Here is a 22257-nt window from a genome sequence, read left to right on the forward strand (position 1 = left end):
GTTGTCATGTTCCATCACAGAAGTAGTTGCATTTTATCTTTAGGTGAAGCATTCACTATACATCTCTTTGTTACTTCACAAGGGTATTAAGCAGATTAGCGAGCATTTATAAAGCACTTGGAAACACTCAGGTGAAACATGCTAGAGAAGTTAGGGTAGTTGAATACTCAAGCTACACACTTCTCAGCCCTCTCCTCTCTACTTACAGCTGCTAAAACTTTCCAATGCTAGCTCCTGCACTTGACTCCCAGAAGCACATACATCAGAAGCTAGCTGCAGGGAGGAAGGATTGCATGAGACTGCGTGAGAATAAAGGAAAGTGGGGCATGATGATGATTCATTCTAGTCAAACAGTTAAATTCAGCAGCTTCCAAATCTGTTGCTTAGGACCTTGTACTTCTCCTCTTCTCCCAAACCCTCAGGAGGCTGGCTGTTGAGTAAAAACAGTACAATTTCTCCAGTCTGTACCCAGTCTTTAGGATCAGCAGCAGTAAAAACCACAGGCATTTATCACACTGTGCATGTCTATACAGCAATTAAACACCTGTGGCTGGCCCAGGTCAGCTGACTCGGGCTCATGGAAGTTGGGCTATGGGGCTGTAAAACTGCAGTGTAGATGCTTAGGCTTGAGCCCAAGCCCTGGGACCCTCTCCCCTCTCACGGGGCCCCAGAGCCCAGGCTCAGGACCAAGCCTAGACAGCTACTCTGCAATTTTACAGCCTCAAAAGCCCAAGTCTGCTGACCTGGGCCAGCTGCAGGTGTTTAATTGCACTGCAGACATACCCACTGTGAGGCTGCCTCTTCACCATCAAAAAAAAAAAAAGGGTGTAAGCTACTCTGCTGCAAAATCCTAGTGGGGATAAGGCACAGATAGCTTTTATTGTGATACAGCTGGGTGAAGTATTAGTACTGGCCTTGCTTAGCTATGTCACAGTAAAACCTGCCTGCATCTCTCTCCATTAGGATTTTATAGTGGGATAGCTAACATGCATTCGTTTTTTAACAGCATGATAACTACCTATTTTGGCAGTGAAGAGAGCCTGAATTCTGCATCCTCCCTGATGCACAACTTGTGCAGATGTGTAACAAAGACAGACATCTCTCCTTAAAACTTCTATTCAGTTTAAAGAACCTGTGTCTGACAGAACTGTTATTTAGAATCATAGAATATCAGCGTTGGAAGGGACCTCAGGAGGTCATCTAGTCCAACCTTCTGCTCAAAGCAGGACCAATTCCCAACTAAATCATCCCAGCCAGGGCTTTACCAAGCCTGACCTTAAGGAGATTCCACCACCTCCCTAGGTAACCCATTCCAATGCTTCACCGCTCTGAGTGAAAACATTTTTCCTAATATCCAACTTAAACCTCCCCCACTGCAACTTCAGACCATTACTCCTTGTTCTGTCATCTACTACCACTGAGAATAGTCTAGATCCATCCTCTTTGGAACCCCTTTGAAAGCAGCTATCAAATCACCCTCATTCTTCTCTTCTGCAAATTAAACAATCCCTGTTCCCTCAGCCTCTCCTCCTAAGTCATGTGCTCCAGGCCCCCTAATCATTTTTGTTGCCCTCCGCTGGACTCTTTCCAATTTTTCCACATCCTTCTTGTAGGGTGGGGCCCAAAACTGGATACAGTACTCCAGATGAGGCCTCACCAATGTCAAATAGAGGGGAATGATCACATCCCTCGATCTGCTGGCAATGCCCCTACTTATACAGCCCAAAATGCCATTAGCCATCTTGGCAACAAGGGCACACTGACTCATATCCAGCTTCTCGTCCACTGTAACCCCTAGGTCCTTTTCTGCAGAACTGCTTCCTAGCCATTCGGTCCCTAGTCTGTAACAGTGAATGGGATTCTTCTGTCCTAAATGCAGGACTCTGCAATTGTCCTTGTTGAACCTCATCAGATTTCTTTGGGACCAGTCCTCTAATTTGTCTAGGTCCCTCTGTACCCTATCCCTACCCTCCAGCATATCTATCACTCCTCCAAGTTTAGTGCTGTCTGCAAACTCGCTGAGAATGCAGTCCACGCCATCCTCCAGATCATTAGTGAAGATACTGAACAAAACCGGCCCCAGGACCGACCCTTGGGGCACTTAGCTTGAAACCAGTTAACAACTAGACATGGAGCCGTTAATCACTACCCGTTGAGCCCGATGATCTAGCCAGCTTTCTATCCACCTTATAGTCCATTCATCCAGCCCATACTACTTTAACTTGCTGGCAAGAATACTGTGGGAGACCATATCAAAAGCTTTGCTACAGTCAAGGAATAGCACGTCCACTGCTTTCCCCTCATCCACAGACCCAGTTATCTCCTCATAGAAGGCAATTAGGTTAGTCAGGCATGACTTGCCCTTGATGAATCCATGCTGACTGTTCCTGATCACTTTCCTCTCCTCTAAGTGCTTCAGAATTGATTCCTTGAGGACCTGCTCCATGATTTTTCCAGGGACTGAGGTGAGGTTACTACCAAACCTTTGCCATACTGTAACCTGTAGCACATTTCATATCACCATACTTCAGTCCAGTTTGTTTTAGTTAAGCTCCTGGAGCCTCCACTGAGATTCAGAGTCCCTGCACAGAGCGCTCACACTGTTTACTGCCTGTACTGTTTCTACAGTAACAGAGACAAGCAGAGCATAAAGACACAAACGCTGCCCTTATTCAGTTCTCTTTTTAGGGAACACCTGCACAGAAGTTGAACAGGTATAGTCCTCTCTAAGGGCAGGTCCAGACTAGAGCTTTAAATCGATTTAAACAGCTTTAAATCGATTTAAAGCTGTAACCGTCCACACTACAGAGTGCATAAAATCGATTTTAAGGGTCCCTAAAATCGATTTTGGAACTCCATCTAAACGAGAGGAGTAAACCCAAAATCGATTTCTTAAAATCGATTTTATGATAGTGTGGACGGCCATCGAAGTTAATGGCCTCCGGGACGTATCCCACAGTGCTCTAGTGGCCGCTCTACACAGGTAAAGGTACTCTACTGCTGGCCAGGTAAACAGGAAAAGCCCCGGGAACTTTGAAATTCCATTTCCTGCTTGCACAGCGTGGAGCTCTCAGCAGCAGAGAGAAGAATGCAGTCTCCTGAAAATAGGAAAAGAGCTCCAGCATGGAGCACACAGGAGTTACAGGATCTGATAGCTGTATGGGAAGAAGAGTCGGTGCTTTCAGAACTGCGCTCAAGCAGACGAAATGAGAAAACCTTTGAAAAAATTTCTAATGCCATGCGGGAGAGGGGACATACCAGGGACTCGTTACAGTGCCGAGTGAAAGTGAAAGAGCTCAGACAGGCGTATCAGAAGACCAAAGCAGCAAAGGGCAGGTCAGGCTCTGCCCCCAAAACATGCCGGTTCTACGACGAGCTTAACGCAATATTGGGGAACAGCGCAATGACGAACCCCCCCCTTGTCTGTGGATTCAGAGGTGGGCGTCGTGATTCCTGCCACTACGGAAGATTTATTTGATGGCGATGATCAGTATGATGAGGACCAAGAGGAGGAGGCTCCAGCAGAGAGCACAGAGCATTTTATCCCCTCAAACAGCCAGAATCTTTTCCTCACCCTTACTGAGGTTCCCTGCCAGCCATCTCAAGGCAGTATTCCAGAAAATGAAGCTGAGGGACTCTGGTGAGTGTAATTTTTTTTAATAAAAGTTTCGGTTTAATGTAAGCCTTTTTTACTGGGTGCTTCAAATCACTACCTGTACTTAGAGTCACTGACCAAGCAGATTAAAAACCTTTTCTAAAACAGTGACCCATGAGGTGGTTTTTGGAAAAGTCTCCATTGTAACAGGGCGGATTCATCCTGCTTGTTCGGGGAACGGAGAGCAAACCGGGAAAGGAGACCAGCTTCGCCGCGGTTTGCTCTCGCGTTCCCCGAACCACCCAGCAAACCGCAGGGAAGGAGACCTGCTTGCTCGGGGAACGCGAGATCAAACCGGGAAAGGAGACCAACTTGATTACCAGTACAATCTACTACAGGGATTACTAGCCATTATTAACTTACCATTTTCTCGGGACACGGTCTGTGTGCTCCCCTGACCTGCGTCTGAGCAGAAATCTTTGTCCTCAGCGACAAGCAATAAGTATTAAAGGAATCCTAAGGCGACCTTGTGGTAAAGTAACATGTTCAAGGTTCGATAACAGGCACAGGTCAGTGAGGAGAAAGACTGTATGCATTGCTGTGTGAAATGTGTCTCTTATGATTCTTTTATCACTCTTTCCAATCCCCCCCCCGCACACACACACAGCTGCACATTTCTCCAGCCTCCCTCTCGCTTCTCCTCTACGTGGGGGGGGTATCATAAGAAGACTGAGGAAAAGGAGGACGCGTGAGGACATGTTCACCGAAATTATGGCAGTAACCCGTACAGAGAGAGCTCAGCAGGGGGACTGGAAACAATTGGTCGCAAAGTACAGGGAGGCTGCCAGTCAACGCGAAGACAGGAGGGACCAACGCGAAGACAGGAGGGACGCCAAAAATGATGTTAGGTGGCAGGAAGATCAGCGCTGGCGAGCAGCAACTGTGGATCTTCTTTGTGATCAGACTGACATCCTCCGCGATATGCTGCAAGAGCTCCGTGGTTTCAGAATGCCCCTACAGCCCGTGTATAACCTCCCTCAGTACTCACCCTGTCCCACACCTTCCAGAACCAGGCGTGTAAGAACGCGTGGGGGAAGGCTCTCTGCACCAGCCCCCTCCACCGCTGCGGACACTCCAACCAGAAGGCTTTCATTAAATTAAAAAGGCCTTTGTGTCCTGTTTTTTCCCTCCTTTAATGATCCAAACTTCTCCCATGGCACCTTTGCCTCTTTTTACTCTCAGGTCATGCTATTAAGGCAGTGTGACAGTAGCTTGGTAATGAAGTAAAGCAAGCAGCTTTGGAAAGCTGCACGGAAGCTAGTTATCAGCATCAGGATTTGACAATTGGGGATATGGGTAATAAAGGGAAAACAAAGAAAGCAGCCATACCGTACCCTGGTCCATGAGAATTCCTGTTCTGTCTTCTCTGATGCACTTTCTTCTTTCCAACCTCCCTTGCCCTTCCTCCAAACCTCCCTCGCTCCGTCCCCCATGGAACGCTGGGTTATGAAATTTCATGCACAGTATTGTAACAACAAGCATGATGCTTGATTGATGAAAGGGTCTGATTTTAAATAAAGAGCACAATTCTTTTAACAAATAATAGTGACTTTATTTTTCAATAAAAAAGCAGTTAAGGGAGGTTGCAGGTACAGTGCCAGCAGCAGACGGAAGCAGCTAATGGTGGAGGTAGGTAATAATTGGGAAATATAGAATTATATGTTTTCCAATGGACAGCTCTCGCAAGTAACCTAAGCACGCAATTGAGTAATGCTGCAGGGAAAGTATCTTGCAGCAGCAACACCGCATAGACGGGGAGGGCAGCAATCAATTGAAAGGAAAATCAGCATTCAAACTGTACCCTGGCCCATGAGGAAGCTACTTTTTAGTGCTTCTCTGATGCGCACAGCATCCTGGTGTGATCTTCTAATTGCCCTGGTGTCTGGCTGTGCATAATCAGGGACCAGGTGGTTTACCTCAGTCTCCCACCCCACTATAAAGGCCTCCCCCTTGCTCTCACAGAGATTGTGGAGCACACAGCAAGCAGCAATAACAAAGGGGATATTGGTTTGGCTAAGATCTGAGCGAGTAAGAAGCGTTCGCCATCTCGCCTTAAGCCTGCCAAATGCACATTCTACCACCATTCTGCACTTGCTCAGCCTGTAATTAAACAACTCCTGAGCACTGTCAAGGCTGCCTGTGTATGGCTTCATTAGCCAGGGCATCAAGGGGTAGGCTAGGTCCCCAAGGATAACTATAGGCATTTGGACATCTCCAACTGTTATTCTCTGGTCAGGGAAGTAGGTCCCTTGCTGCAGCCGTTTAAACAGTGTAGTGCTCCTGAAGACACGTGCGTCGTGAACCCTTCCTGGCCATCCCACGTGGATGTTGGTGAAACGTCCCTTGTGATCCACCAGGGCTTGCAGAACCATCGAGAAGTACCCCTTGCGGTTTATGTACTGGGCACCCTGGTGTTCCGGTGCCAAAATAGGGATATGGGTTCCATCTATGGCCCCCCCACAGTTAGGGAATCCCATTGCAGCAAAGCCATCCACAATGGCCTGCACGTTTCCCAGAGTCACAACCTTTCGAAGCAGCAGCTTAATGATTGCTTTGGATACTTCCAGCACAGCAGCCCCCACAGTAGATTTGCCCACTCCAAATTGATTCCCGACTGACCGGTAGCTGTCTGGCGTTGCAAGCTTCCATATGGCTATTGCCACTCGCTTTTCCACTGTGAGGGCTGGTCTCATCCTGGTATTATGCCGCTTCAGGACAGGAGAAAGCGAGTCACAAAGTTCAAAGAAAGTGCTCTTACGCATGCGAAAGTTCCGCAGCCACAGCGAATCGTCCCACACCTGCAGGACTATGCGGTCCCACCAGTCAGTGCTTGTTTCCCGTGCCCAAAAGCGGCGCGGAACGGGTAGAATCTCACCCATAACCGTCAGGATCTCCAACGTGCAGGGGCCCGGGGTGTCAGAAAACTCGTTCTCCAGTTCGTCATCGCTGTCGTCCCCGCATTCAAGCATTCTCTCTTGCATTTCTGCATCATGGGTCAGCAGTGATAGAGCGACAATGCGTGAAGTATTTACAGTATTCGCGATCAAGGACAAGAGCAGACCTGGATCCATGCTTGCTACAAAATGGCGTTTCCCTCACTGCAGCCAGTAAAAACAGCGCGAACTGACTGTGTGCCGTTTACAGGAAGGGGGGGGGAGGCTGTACCCAGAACCACCCAGGACGGGGACTTTGATCCCATCATGCACTGGGGTAGTAACCCATAATTCCAAAGGCCAGGGACCCGTGCAGGAACTGTGGGATAGGTACCCAGAGTGCAACGCTCAGGGAAAAGATGGACGCCAGGGAACATGGACGCTCAACATCGATGTAAGTAGCCCTAGTGTGGACGCGCAAAATCGATTTTATAAAGCCTGCTTTATAAAATCGATTTTAATAACATCGATTTTACACTGTAGTGTGGACGTGGGCTTAGAGAGGCCTTCAGAGCTGAAGGTGACAGAAATCCAATGAAGTGGATTCAGCATCTTTTCCTGCTGCCTATATACATTACTCCCTCTCTCCTGATGTTCAAGTCACAAGCTAGGTTTCATCCCCAAGTTTCTCAGAACCATTTGAGGTATTGACAGAAGTGCTATGAGCAGCTGTGGGCTGCTATGAAGTCTATCCCTTTTTCACCACTGCTTTCAAAGGTCTCCTTGTTCATAGTTACAGGGGTAGGGCTAAAAGGGAGATATGGAGTATACACCAACCTAAAGGAATTTCTATGGGTACGTCTACACTACCTGCTGGATCAGGGGGATAGCGATCGATCTATCAGGGATCGATTTATCGTGTGTAGTGTAGATGCAATAAATCGATCCCCAATCGCTCTCTCGTCGACTGCTGAGCTCCAGCAGTGCGAGAGGTGGAAGTAAAGTCGACGGGGGAGCTGCGTCTATTGATCCAGCGCCGTGAGGACGTGAAGTAATTTTAATTTGATCTAAGATAAGTCAGCTTCAGCTATGCTATTCTCATAGCCGAAGTTGCGAATCTTAGATCGATCCCCCCACAAGTGTAGACCAGGCCTATGAGCCTAACTCTTCCCCTTATGTATGCCCTGGATTAAGCCACATATCTAGGATGAAGGGAGCTCTCAGTTCCTAAGCACCATCTAGATCTTGGCATCTCTCCTGAGATGGAACCCAATTGTGGTAGTAGTTTTAGGTTTCATTTATAGACTGACACTCATTGTGCGAATGCCTCATATAGAGGTGTTTAGGACAAATCCATTAGTATTCCCATTTTGCAGATGGTAAGATTGAGGTACAAAGAAATTCAGAAACTTGCCTATAGTCAAGCAAGACGTCTCTAGCAGAAGTTATCAACAGAACTAGATCTCCAGTGTTGCAGACCAGTGCCTTAACCAGCCATCTTTCCTCTCGATGTAACTATTGCTTCATTAGGAACTGGACTAAGACTGACTCATGTCTCAGACCATTGAACAGTTGTGGGAAGTAAGCACTTTCATCTTTCAGTTCCAGTATGGCCCAACTTGGTAGTGTCTGAGAGAAAAAAATTCCATATCCCATTTCCAAATCCTTGCGCCTTTCCCTGAATGCTCCCCTCAAAGGCAGATAACAATTCACACTTGTTCATTATGTACATCACCTTTCCACTCCAGCTGATTCTCTTGATCCATTCTAATTCATTCTCCCTCAAACCTATTTAGCATTAGGGTGCTTGCCTCCTATTCCTGTCTTCCTTCTCTGAAGTATTGAGAATGGGCAAATATCAGAGGCTGGAGAGACTCCAGTCAGCAGGGGCAGAAGCCGGCAAAGCAGCGACCTTTGGACTTTCAGAGAACTGTCTACAGTTTTGACTGGACTTTCTCTGCCCCGTGCTGATTGGCTGTTTGCTCCAACTTTCCCACTCCACCTGCCTCACAGAGTCTTCCCCTCAGCTTCACCTCTACAGTGTCCTCTTATCCTCTTCTCTCTTGCCCTGTCCCCCTCGGCCCTTTTTGTTTTCTTTAGCCCCAGAGTTAGTTTTTTAGGCATATCTCTAATAGAGCCTCATATCAATTGAAATGATCCCCTTCTAGTTAAATCCACGCCCAAAATAATCACAAGACTAACCTGTCACTTGCTGCCATTATATGGCACGCTCTGTTTGTGCATTATACTCCTTCTCCCATCATGTGAGTGAATCATCTATTTAGATTGTAAGCTTTCAGTGCAGGGGCCATCTACTACTTTCTATGCACAATACCTAGCACACTAATCAGGAACTGGTTAATAGTGCTATATTAATATACTAGAGACCTGGCAATACTGAGCTCTGCTCTTATTTGTGTAGTGGGCAAACTATGGCCCGTGGGCCAAATCTGGACCACAGGATTGCCTCTCCCCTGGTGCTGCAGGCCCTGTACCGCTCCCGGAAGCAGCTGGCACCACATCCCTGCCACCCCTCGCAGCTCCTATTGTCCGGGAACGGGGAACCCACAGCCAATGGGAGCTTTGAGGGAGGTACCCACAGGCAAGGGCTGTGCATGGAGTCATCTACTCACCCCATCCCCTCCAGGAGGCAGGGACGTGGCGCCAGCTGCTTCCGGGAGCAGCACGGAGCCAGGGCAGGCAGGGAGACTGCCCTGGCCCCACTGCATGCTGCTGCCACCCTGGAGCCATTCCAGATAAGCAGCCCTGGGCCGGAGCCTGCACCTTGAACGCCTCTTGCACCCCGCAGCGCAACTCCCTGCCTTGAACCCCTTGCCGCACCCCTCCTGTGCCCAACCCCCTGTCCTGAGCCCCTTCCTGCACACTGCACCCCCTCCTGCACCCCAACTCTCTTCCCTGAGCCCCCCTTACACTCCACACCACTCCTCTGCCCCAACCCCTTGCTCTGAGCTCCTTCCTGCACACTGTACCCCCTCCCACACCCTGCACCTCAACCTCCTGCCCTACATTCATGGCCCTGCATGCAATTTCCCTACGCAGATGTGGCCCTCAGGCCAAGAAGTTTGCTCACCCCTGTTATTGCACATACACAACACTGATTATGGCAGGTCTCTCAGATCCTTAACTTTCTTCTCTTTCACAGTGATGAGTTATCTCTGGGCATCGTCATATGATCACAGGATTTAACTACAAATCCAAACAAAACAATGACTGCATAATTCCGAAAGCCAATGAACTGAAAGGTCAACAACAGCCACTGAATTAACTTTCAGAGTTCATACTAGCCATTTAGAGCCCTCCACTAAGCTTATCCATGTCCTCTCCTTCACTGGAATCAGCAAATCTGGTCTGTGCATCAGGAGTACTAACAGCTTTCCCCAATGGCAGCGAGCAATTGCCCCAAATGTTTGCACAGACAATAACCTAATTCAGTCTGAGGTAAGACTTTTTGTTTTTCCTCTAAACACGGTGCCACTGCCCCATCACATGGAGTACTGTCCCAAAGGAGCACCTGTTGAACTGCAGACCCAGAGTTGGGACTAACAAAAAAGGATTAGTGAACAAAAAGCCAGTGGGGAAGAATAGGTATCCTAAGGAGTTAGCAACATCTCCAGCAGTGATAACCCCATAAAAATATTCATGCTCATTAAGAGGAAATATCGATGCTACTTGCAAATTTTGTTTAGTATCCGACAGGCAACTGAAAGTGCTTATCTGCTGTACTACTAGTCTCTTCAGCACCATCAGCACTGCAGCTTACAAATCATGTTAAAGGGATAGTCAGCTTTTAAAAACAGCTGTGTTAAATAATTAAGAGCAAATCAGCCTTTTAAATGTTTGTTTTAAAGGCATTTATCTCCTGCATATCTCAGCTGAGAGAAAATGAACACACCTGAGTCACATTTTAGTCTTTTTCCTTCAAATTCTCTCATGTGGTAGCACAAGGCTGCTATGTTTAGGATGTAAATGCTGCAGGGAAGTGCTTTTTTAACATAACTGTTCCACTGACATTTCAGAGCATTCCAAGTAACCGTTTCTACTGATGATAGGTTCCATTAAAAATATGCCCAAAAACTAAGTTTGGGGCTAAACATGAGCAGTCTCTACAAGACAAGATAGTTTGCTGCTCACACATTGTTAGCAAAGTGAGCCTGAAACCCATTTTTTGAGGCCAACGGGAGGAGTGAGTTGATTGAAGTGATTAGTCTCACAAGTTCTGTCCAGACTAGGAAAGTAAGGTGTGTTTAGCAGCTGTGATCACATTAGAGCTGAAGAGCATTCAGACACACAAGGTTTCACCTAGTTTGCTGGAGAACCACTTTAGTTGGTCCTCTTAGGTAATTTAGCAAAGCACAGCCTGTCAAGAAAGGCGCTCACAGAGCATCTGTTCCCAAACTGGGAGGCAGTCCTAGAATATGAATATGGGGTGAATGCAACCCTTCCAGATTCACAGGCAAGTATATTTGGCACCTCTCACCCCCAAGCACCCACAGCTGCATGCACTCAGCAATCAAAGCCACCCTCCACCCCAACAGCCATAGCTGCAAGCACTTGAATAACTGGGATCAGGACTTGAAGTGCTACTATCCATGACACTGATCTCTTTTGTAAAGCACTTTGAAATCTGAAGTTAATTGCTAGCTATTAATACTTGGTACAGGCCAATACAAGAGACCCTTAGGCTAACAGAAGCCCTAGAAATTATTCTGAAGGATCACCCCAACATCCCTCACTGCTAGGAAGCCACGGGCTACTTGGCTTCCTACCCATTGGGGCTTATATTTTGATGCTAGCCTATATATGATCAATTTAGAACCTTCAAATGACAGAAGCCTGGTCTAAGGAGGAGGAGAGATTGATCTAAGTTACGTAATTTCAGCTACACCACTAACGTAGCTGAAGTCGACGTACTTAGATCAACTTAGTATGATGCCTTCACTGCAGTGAGTTGACTGCTGCCGCTCCCCCATCGACTCCACCTGTGCCTCTCACAGTGGAGGAGTACAGGAGTTGACAGGAGAGTGCTCAGGGTTGATTTATCACATCTAGTCCAGATGTGATAAATTGACCCCCCCCGCCCCACACCCAATCTGTTAGGTAGCATAGACATACCCTTAGAGCGACAGGCCCTGCCCACCCTTAATTCCCTATATCTATGATTGCTGTAGAGCAGTGGTTCTCAAAGGGTCCAGGACCACTTGGGGGCTGCAAGCAGGTTTCAGGGAGTCCACCAAACAGGACCAGTGTTGGCTTTGCTGGGGTCCAGGGCAGAAAACTGAAGTCTCACTGTATGGGGCTGAAGCCTGGGGCCCTGATCCCCACCACCTGGGGCGGAAGCAGAAGCTGAGCAGCTTAGCTTTGCAGTGCCCTCTGTGGCATGGCACCCTGGGAAACTGCCCTGCTTGCTACCCATTAATGCCAGCTCTGGCTTTTATATGCAGAAAACCAGTTATTGTGGCACAGGTGGGCCGTGGAGTTTTTAATAGCATGTTTCAGGAGCCTCAGAAAGAAAAAAAGTTGGGGTTGTGCCCACTCTTCCATTTCTGTTGCCTCTCCCCACCCCACCATGCAGTGCTTTGGGGTGCAGTAAGATTTTGCTGTTTTTCCTGCTCCCAACTCCCAGCACAGCATTCTGAGTTACAGCGGTCTAGCCAGCTTCACTGCTACTCAAAACCAGGAAGTATAAAACTTACTATACTCGTACGTTTTACTCTGCTGCAAATGGCATTTTCCTAGAGAAAAGTCTGTCTCTCACGTGCCTTGAGTGCTTCCCCAAAACACAGACTATGATCCTTCCTACACCATGATGGAGGTCAGTGTCAGGAATTGTGGTTAAGCACCTTCCCTTATCCTATGACTCCACACACTGTAAAGCATATCAACTAGTGCCTGGAGGGATACTGCGGCCACACACAGTTTCTCTCATGCAGAGCATATGCAGATTTCACATGTGGATCTAGTCAGAGGCCAGGCCAAGGCAGTAATGAAATGGGAGACCTCCAAGAACACCTAGGGTCAGTAGGAGAAGAGAAGGTGGGAAGCAGTATCAGTGATTCAATAGGAGGCATTTCTACTATGACAAAACAGCCAGTATGGGATGTGTACAATGTACAAAAGGAAATGCAGCCTTTCAGATTACAGGTATTGCGGTAGGGTCCAGAGGTCCCAATCAGCAATCAAGGCACTCATCGTGTTACACTATGTACAAACACAAAGAGATAGTCTGCGACAAAGACCCTTGGCCCTGATTACTTGACAATATAAAAGATCCAGTGACATGCAAAATTTCCAGTTAAGGTAATGACAGTTCATTGCTCTACATTCTAGTCAAACTGCTTTGACTAGATACAATGTTATTGCTCTTCATTTCCTAACTTAAACTTCATTAATGAATGGCTGTAAAACAGTTTCAGTGGTGGGTGAAATAATCCCTAATTTCTCTCTCAAGGGTCTTGCAAGTCTTAATTTGTGTGTATATGGATAACGTTTTGAATTCCACTGACTAATGAGAGGGTGAGACTTCTTATTCCTGTGATTCAAATATTCACCCCCTACCCCGCATCCCTAGATTGCTGAAAGGATTAAGAATATGCAGTCTTTCACACATTGGTTCTAATCCACCCTTCTAGTACCAACTGCATATAGCTCCCACCAATGACTATTTGGTTCTGACAGTATACATAAAACAATGCTTGTGTTTCCAGTGGAACATTTTTACACTATTAAAACTACAATTACCATCCCATGCTCTTACCGACATCAGAGAAGACAAGATCTGAGTAGGCCTTGGAGACTGAATTCCCCTTTCACTGCTATAAATTATTAGCCAGCACAGAAATTCTTTTTATACCAATGCTATTTAAAAGTATAGTTGAATCTAACCAAACTGATGTGGGAAGCTGGGATTAGTTTGCTCTTGTGCATTGAAACCAATGATGCTCCACTGATGGGAAAAGAATCTCCAGAACTAACAATACCTTGGTTCCATACCACAAGAGTAAGGGTCAGTAGCTTTTCAAACTAGATCCATTTTTCTCCAGGACAGACTGTAGAACTCACTATCAGAAGGGACCATGGAGACAAGTAGAGCATTGGGAGAGCACAACATGATAACTAAACACATTTGTGGTTCTGTGAACTCAGATAGTGATGCAAGGGTAATAAAGTCTCATGTTTCAGCCAGTAAAATGATCACAGAGGAATCTTCCTCTTGTAAAGCACTCTACAAGTGGCCAAGTGCAATATGGAAAGGGTTTTAATTTCCATCTGAAGCATCAGATACTGGTTGCTGCTGAAGACATGATCCTTGACTAGTTGGACCAATATCCTGATGCAATATGACAAATCAGACTCTTCAAAATGGCCAGACAACTAACTGGAAAGCCTTAACTCATGCACTCCCTACAATGTCCATCTGTACATGTCTGCATGAAAACGGAACTAAGTGGTGTCTTTGACTATGAAAAGTATTGGATTGACAGCCGCAGGAGAATGAGTTTTTCAGTTCATTCTTCATAAGTAGAGCCTAAACATCTGCAGTTCATGCTTCCTACTCACACTGCTATTCCTGCCGGCATGGCCATGCAGGTGCCAAGTGGGAAGTTCAGTCTCCACGGTGGTCAAATGCCTGACCCGTAGACTTGACTTCCACTTGGTGTCGCTCACTCCAATACATTCAGGCCTGGTCTACACCTAAAAATTAGAGGGACTCACCTACACGGCTCAGCATTTGTGAAAAATTGAGCTCCCTGTGCGCTATAGTTACATCAACCTACCCCCACCACTCAGGGCTGTGAAAAATTGTGTGTCCTGTGCAATGTAGTTAGGTCAACCTGTCCAAACTGTAGACACAACTAGGTTAAAGAAGCATTCTTCCATCGACCTAGGTACTACTTCCCAGAGAAGCGGATTAACTAGAGCAATGGAAAACCCCCTTCCATCAATGTAGAAAGCATTTATACTATGGTGCTCTAGCATTGTAGCTGTGCTGCTGTAGCACAGATATGCTCTCGGACTCTTCAGAATCAAAGCTTGCATTTAGAAGAGTTTCTAGACTTCTTTGCAGCCATGATCACATTCTGGTTTTATCTGTAAAGTTAACTGATGAAGTTCAGTCTTCTTGAGTCTGTTACAGCCCGAAACATTAGCTAGAACAGTGGCTCTCAAACTCTGTTTTTGCTAGGATACCCTCTGAAAATATTTCAGACTGTGATGATTGGCCCAAAAAAGTGACTCCTCCTCCCCTCCATACCATGCCACCTTTACTGCTGCTGGGGGCAGCGCTGCCTATAGAGCCGGGTGCATGGCCACGTAGCTCTGAAGGGCTAGGACTGTCAGCCCTGCACATGACTCACAGCCAAAACCCTGGCACGCATGGGGGCTGACTCCTCGTGAGCCCCTGAAGGGTCACGACCCCCAGTTTGAGAACCCCTAGGCTAGGAGAATTACTTTTCCAGCCCATTCATCTCAAGATGTTAAATAGTTGATGCTGGCACTTAAGAGTAGACCCCAACAGATCTTCAACCACTGATCATTTTTAGCAGAGGAGATTATTTGAGCTTCATTGCCACCCCATTCCTAAGGTGGTAGCGTGGTAAATTGGAAGTTGCTACAGAGAAGAAAGCAGCAGACATTTACAAAACGTTAATAAATTAAACATCATGACCCTTATGTGACAGATCTCCCTGTAGAGCTACACAAGCCACCCCCTCCAGTGGAGGCAGCTTATGCCAGCAAAATAACTCGTTTTGCTTAAGTCAGTTAACGCTATCAGAATAAGCCATAGTGGTAAAATAAGCCATAGGGACTTTTTGCTGGTATAGCTGCATCTACACTAGGGTTTTTGCTCACCTAGCTATGTTGGTTGTGGGTGTGATTTTTTTGGCAAAACTTTCACTGAGGTTTCTGCTACACTTAACTTACCCCAAGGCCACAGGAAGACCAACAAAACCAGGTATAGAACAAGCTTATGACTCGGTCCTCTGCTCTAATCCCCAACCATACCCTTTCTCCTGTGGTCTGAACTTCGTTCAACACTGCTGTTTATTCAGCTCATAACATTTTGTTGGAGCTAAACCACCAATACTACTACAGCTATAGGTAAAAGAGCCCATAGTTCATGGTAATTTTAAGTTTGATGACTACAGCCATTTTTAACAGGTATGGCTGGCAAACAATGACAACTGTACAGCCTGTAGCAGTTACTTCAGTTTCCCACAGAAGCCATAATGGGCTGGAAGTATGAAGAACGTGCGTCTTTCACTAAGATGTTTTCTGCACCAGATGTTTATCCTGAAGATTATATCCACAAAATTTAAGATGCAGACACTATCCCCTGCCATACACAGTCCCCAAACTAGAGATTTATCATTAAGTCAAGATGAAACATGGCACTACTAACTTCTCCTTCCTTTTAGGAACAAATTCTTTAGTTGGAGTGAAACCAGTTACTCTAGAGATTACAACTGCTACCTCACCTTTACAAGGTGAGAACTAGTTACAACTCTCCAGCATGCTCTCTGTAGGCTGTTAAGGCACAGAAGTAGCAATTGATTAGATGACAAGGAAAGTGACTGCTCCCCCTCTCTGGGAAACCTAATCCTAGAGATCAGTGCACCACTTCATTAGACTTCATGCCAACTGATTTTATTTCAAAGCATTAAAGGATAAAGATTTAATTGCAGTAGTCACAAGCCTGAGGGTTAGGGCAGAGAGACCAAGCTGACCATGCAGCTTAACATGACTTCTCCAAGAAGTGGGAATGAAAGAAAACACCAGCTTTTTTTCTTTTCTCTTGATGGGAACTCTGTCCCAGACACAGACACCATTAATAAAATCTCAGACTCTCTAAGGGAAGATCTAGACTTAAAATGCTGCAGCTGTGCTGCTGTGGCACTACAGAGAAGATGCTACCTATGCCAATGGAAGGGATTTGCCTCTCAGTGCAGATACTCCACCTGTACAGGAGATGAGAGCTATGTTGATGGGAGAATTCTCCCATTAATTCAGCACTCTCCACACTAGAGGTTAGGTCAATTTATCCGTGTCACTCAGGGGTGTTGTGTTTTCACATCTCTGAGCAACGTAGTTATAGCGACCTACTTTCCTAGTGTAGATCTGGCCTCTGGAGCATGAATACTAAAATAAGACAACCACACACCACCAGTTCCAACTAACTTCAGTGTAAAGCCTATTTCCTTCAGGCTGGTCTACACTGAAAAAGTACATTGGCATAGCTATGTCTCTCAGGGCTGCAGCTATGCCAACCTAAGCCTGGTGTAGATAGTGCTAAGTTGACAGAAGAATTCTTCTGTCGACTCAAGGAGGTGGATGACTAAGTGAAAGGAGAAGCACCTCCTGTTGTTGTAGTACAGCCTCTATAATGAAGCTCTATAATGGTGCAGCTGTGCTGCTGTAGTGTTTTAAATGTTGACAGTTGCAGGTTGAAAGTATACTCAAGTCAGATCTGGGCCAATGGAATGCCAACAGAAAACCACCCCAGTTTAACGTACACAGCATCCCAACTCCTCCTCTCCCTATCTGCCCCAAATACTAAGAGATGCCTGTTTTGTCACAAGTAACAATTATACCAGTTTCTTTTGTCTGAAAGCATATTCTTTGACCTGTGACTTCTCCATTTTTGAAGCCTAAATAGCCATGTATTGGGCTGGTAACAACCATAGTTATGTTCCCCCATAATAAGACATACTTGTATGATGTGAACTGGAGGCATCAAATGATCTGATTGACTGCCCGCCTAAGTTATTATACACTTCATTGTATAAGCTGGAGATGCTAGTCTCATTGCTACATGGGATGGTGACAAGCCTGCTCCGACTATAAAGCCAGGGAGTTTTTTGGGTGTTGAAAGGCAAATAAAGAGACTAATAGTGAGAATTTGATGGGTAAAAGTGAATACTGACCAATCTTTGGCTGTAACGAATCCTCTCTTCCTCAGGCTCCATCTCTGACTCTTCTGAAGAGAGTGAGAAGGATACGCCGGGGCTACTGTCTTCCTCCTCTTCCTCCTTAGTAACCAGAATGAAACAGTGAAAGATTGCACACAGATATTAGAAACACTCCTTTAAGCCTTCATTTATTCATTCGTACGTGAATGATACTGTAACATTGTGAAATACTATGTACAGAGGCCACAGAACAGCAACAGGCTAGCTCCTGCAAATAGTTACAAAGGGATCTCACTGAACTGGGCAACTGGATAACAAAATGGGAAGTGAAATTCAATGCTGATAAGTGCAAAGTAATGAACGTTGGAAAATAATCCCAACTATACATGCAGAATGATGGGGTATAAATTAGCTATTACTACTTTAGAAAGATCTTAGAGTCATCATAGATAGTTCTCTGAAAACAACCACTCAATATGCAGCAGCAATCAAAAAAGCTAACATGTTAGGAACTATTATTATATATCCCTTTCGTAAAACAGAAGATATAATGCCACTATATAAACCCATGGTATGCCCACACCTTGAATACTGCATGCAGTTCTGGTCACCGCATCTCAAAAAACTGTATTAGAACTGGAAAAAAACATACAGAGAAGGGCAACAACAATCATTAGGTGTATGGAACAGCTTCCATATGAGGAAACATTAAAAAGACTGGCACAGCTCATCTTAGAAAAGAGATGACAAAGTGAGGATATACTCATGGTCTATAAAATCATGGTGAGAGAAAGCTAATATTTACTCCTTTACAAAGCAAAAACTAGGGGGTCACCTGATGAAATTAATAGGCAGCAGGTTCAAAACAAAAGGAAGTATTTTTTCACAAAACACACAGTCAACCTGAGGAACTCACTGCAAGGGGATGTTGTGAAAGCAAAAAGTATAACTGGGTTCAGAAAATAATTAGAAAAGTTCATGTAGGTTAGGTCCAATCAATGGTTATTAGTCAAGATGGTCAGGGACACAACCCCACGCTCTGAGTATCCATAAACCTTCAACTTCCAGAAGCCGGAACTGGATGACAGAGGACGGATCACTTGAAATTGCCTAGCATAGCCATTCTTATGTTCTCCTTTCTCCATTAACTCCTTGGGGTTCTAGCTTGGCCCCAGGTGACTAGCACTCTGGAGTCACTATCATTTTCTGGTCTATGTGAAGTGAGTTCATATTCTCAGTTCAGGGAGATGCCTCCTCATTAGAGTCATCATTAAGCCATTCCACTTTGGGATCAGAACCATACTGGCTTCAAATGTATACGTAAACATATTTGGTGGCAGCAGGATTTTAGCATGGTTTTCCCCGAGAAGCATGTCTCCTAAATCATGCTGTAGACTCCTCCTCTTGATAGTTTGTAATGTGGTTCTCTGCAGCTGCCCCCTACCCTTCAACAACAAATCCACATGGACTCTTGTCAGGGAAAACACGCAGAAACTCTTTTAACAGTATTTCAACATACTTGTGGATAACATGACTGACTCCAGTGTGGACGATTCCACAGCTCAGAATTCGCCTTAGTGTAGCGCTATCACATGGAGGTGCTCTGATACAATACTGTTTGATCTTTTTTATATGGACAAGATAATGCTGTATTATAACTACGTTAAAACACCCGATCTTTATGGCCTTGTCTTCCCTAGGCTGTTTGGGGAAATCTCCCATGGTTGGTAGCAATAGGAGTGATAGCATAAAAAGAGCTCAAGCAGCAACTGATGTTTTCACCACCAAGTCATATCTACCCATAATGAGCAAGATCAGACAACATAGTAGTTAAAGTGCCACTGCTCTGTTTATACTAGCTCTTCTGCCACTGCTACCACCAGTTACTTAAAGTTTATTATAGACCAGGAGTTCTCAAACTTCATTGCACCGCGATCCCCTTCTGACAACAAAAATTACTAAAAGACCAGGAGTGGGGACCAAAGCCTAAGTCCGCCCACGCCCCACCACCCCGGTAGGCCAAAGCCCAAGCCCCATCGACCCGAGCAGGGGGGCCAAAGCTGAAGCCCAGGGAGCCTGTAACCTGAGCCCTGCTGCCCAGGGTGAAAGCCCTCGGACTTTCGCTTCAACCCTGGGCAATAGGGCTCAAACATTGGCTTTGGCCCTGGGCCCCAACAAGTCTAAGGCAGCACTGGTGACCCCATTAAAATGAGGTTGTGGTCCACTTTGGGGTCCCAACCCACAGTTTGAGAATCACTGTTATAGACAGTTTACATGGATTGAGCATGGTCTAATAACATAGTCAAACAGGTTTTTTTCTCATGTACACAGACAAGCTATGGTATAATAACCAGTACATCATAACACAGTGCCACAACACATGGTAAATTACATAGCGTAGTTGTGGTCTAACAGGCCCCCAACCCTAGCAGTCTCATCAGAGAAGGCCAGTTCAGATATTGGCCTACAGACTTAACTCTCCACTCCTCTTAGAAGTGATCTTGGGCCTGGGCAGAGAGTCAGCTGGTTGGGTTAGTGAAAGGAGATAGCATGGCTGCTGCTGTGGTTTGGCTGTACTGAGAAGACATTCAGTCAGTCTCTAGGGAGCTGTCAATCCAGCATCCTTCAGTAACACAGAACTCACTTTAAATTGCACAAATTATTAAAACAGAAGTCTGACGGATGTCAGATGACTTGCTAAGAACAAGAAGTCTTAACCTAACCTCCCTCTTCAGGAGTCAGGGAAAAACCCCTTACAAAGTTTTGTATTTAAGAGTAGTAAAACACAAGAAGGAAAGAAATCCCATCAACTCTTTCTTCCTACCTCAGGGATAAAACCAACCTCTTCCCTCACCCCACCAGTGCCCTGCTCTCTCTCTTCAAAAATATTTTTAAAAAACATGAAATAAATGAGAACAGTGCAATATAGCAAAGAGATCAAACAATGGCCACATACAAATCCCAGCTCATCTCTGAGGAGAAAGGCAAAGGAGAATGCCAGTGACTGGCTGCTGCTAAGAAGCCACAATAAAATGTGTGGTTCACTGAGTTACATAAAGTTAGAGGGACCGAGGAGGAGGGAGACTCTGGACACTGGAGAGGTCACTAGATTTAGCAAAAGCAAGGGGATATGAAGAAAATCAAGTCTCTCACCAGGTCTCTTCTTCTCCTTTGTCCTTTTCTAGGGATGAAAAAAGATTCAAAAAAATAAAGAGAGGAGAAATTAAATCCCACGCATGGCTGTCTTCGTCTTGGGTGCTCAGAAGATCCTAGTATCCAGAAGGGATGGCAAGTCCCAGGAAAACAGCTCTGCTCGTAGAAGGGGGTCAGGACACTCTCAGGGTGTCTGCAACTCTCACCCTTTTAACTCCCCAATAAAATCCTCACACACCCAGTGAGCAGACTCACAGCCAGTTACAGGCAATGCCCCGGGGGAGTCACCCCACTCCCAAATCAACCCCCACTAAGCCCCACCTCACCAAGCCCCAACTCACCCCAGCCCCCCACCTCCTATATCAACCCACCTCCAATCTCCACCCACCCCCTAACTCACCCCAGCCCCCGGCCCCAAATCCCCTACCCCACCCCGTCACCCTACCTCCAATCTCCACCCACCTCACCCTCTAACTCACCCCATACCTATCTCAAATCCCCTGCCCCATCCCCTCAAATCCACCCCACCTCAAATATCCCCCTAAACTCACCCCAAGGGAGGTTACACTAGGGGTGCCCTAGTGTATGAGGGAGTCACTCTGAGGGTACCCCTCCCCTAACTCGCCCCTAATCCCTCCCCCCGCTCCCCAACTTGCCCCCGGCCGCCGCCGCCGCCGCTTCCCCGCCCAGACCCGGCACCCCAAAGCCGAGCGTCCCCAGCGCCCCGTTGCCCTGCCCAGCTCTGCCTCAGCGCCGGCGTGCTCGGCACCCCGCTGCCATCCCCACCCCCCCGAACTCGCTTCCCCTCCTCACACAGGAGCAGTCGCCGCCATTTTGAACCCGTCAGACTCACATACACACAGGAGCAACCCGGCCGCTACACTGCGCCTGCGCGACCGCGACCTCCTCCCAAGCGGCTTCCTCCCTCCCTCCTGTTCCGCGCACGCCGTTCCCCTGGCCGCGCACGCGCAGCGACCTCCCTCCCTCGGCAACAAGAGCGCTACGGGCATTCCCACGCGGCGCACGCGCACGAAGCTCACGTCCTCCTGCCGAGAACGCCGGCGCAGGGGCTTTGGCTCCATCTCGCAGCCGTATTTTGGCGCAGGCGCAAAAGGTACGCCACGAGTCCGGGTCTGGTCTTGGGTCTCAACTTAATCTGCCCGGGAACCCGTGCGCATGCGTAGTAGTAATAGCTGTCTAATTTGAAAGGGCTCAGAAAACGCACAGCGGGTGACAGCGGAGGGAGAGTGGACTAGAGCTAGAGGCACTGTTAGTGTGACCGCCCACGCCTCCTCTCACAGCCACAGGGCACCCTCAGTGTGACCCCCCCCAGCCACAAGGCTCTCTAGTGTGACCCCCTCATCTTCCCCGCACAGACTTGGGGCACCCCGGAGTGAAATCCAGCACGCCTCTCCACATAGTTATGGGATTTCCCCAGTGCTCCCCAAATAGCCATGTGACTCCCCTAGGTCTCCCCACACAGCTTGAGTACTCCCCCAGTGTGACCCACACACAGCTCTGGGGACACACTCTATAATTCTTCAGACACCTATTTGTACAGATCCCTGAGGGTGAATGGGATATACCCATCCCAAAGACCCATTCCCACAGAACACTGGGTGGCCCTGAGACCCCTCCCTACAAAGCC

The 22257-nt window shown here is 46.8% G+C and overlaps 1 protein-coding gene across 2 annotated transcripts in view; it reads right to left on the bottom strand.

The window, feature by feature from the left end:
* KDM2A (lysine demethylase 2A) overlaps window positions 1-21498 on the bottom strand; it is a 75984-nt gene extending 54486 nt beyond the window's left edge. Inside the window, exons 1-3 of one of the 2 annotated variants that reach the window (XM_030561039.1) lie at window positions 21423-21498; window positions 20610-20637; window positions 17472-17576 (exon numbers count right to left, since the gene is read on the bottom strand). In XM_030561039.1, coding sequence (XP_030416899.1) covers window positions 17472-17576; window positions 20610-20637; window positions 21423-21442 — 153 coding nt within the window. In that variant the 5' untranslated portion in view covers window positions 21443-21498. Of the gene's footprint in view, window positions 1-17471; window positions 17577-20609; window positions 20638-21422 lie in introns of those variants that run through there. The other variant, XM_030561040.1, reaches the window with a different exon arrangement.
* Between the last annotated feature and the right edge of the window lie 759 nt (window positions 21499-22257).

Source organism: Gopherus evgoodei, chromosome 4, assembly GCF_007399415.2.
Source record: "Gopherus evgoodei ecotype Sinaloan lineage chromosome 4, rGopEvg1_v1.p, whole genome shotgun sequence".
Classification (NCBI taxonomy): domain Eukaryota; kingdom Metazoa; phylum Chordata; order Testudines; family Testudinidae; genus Gopherus; species Gopherus evgoodei.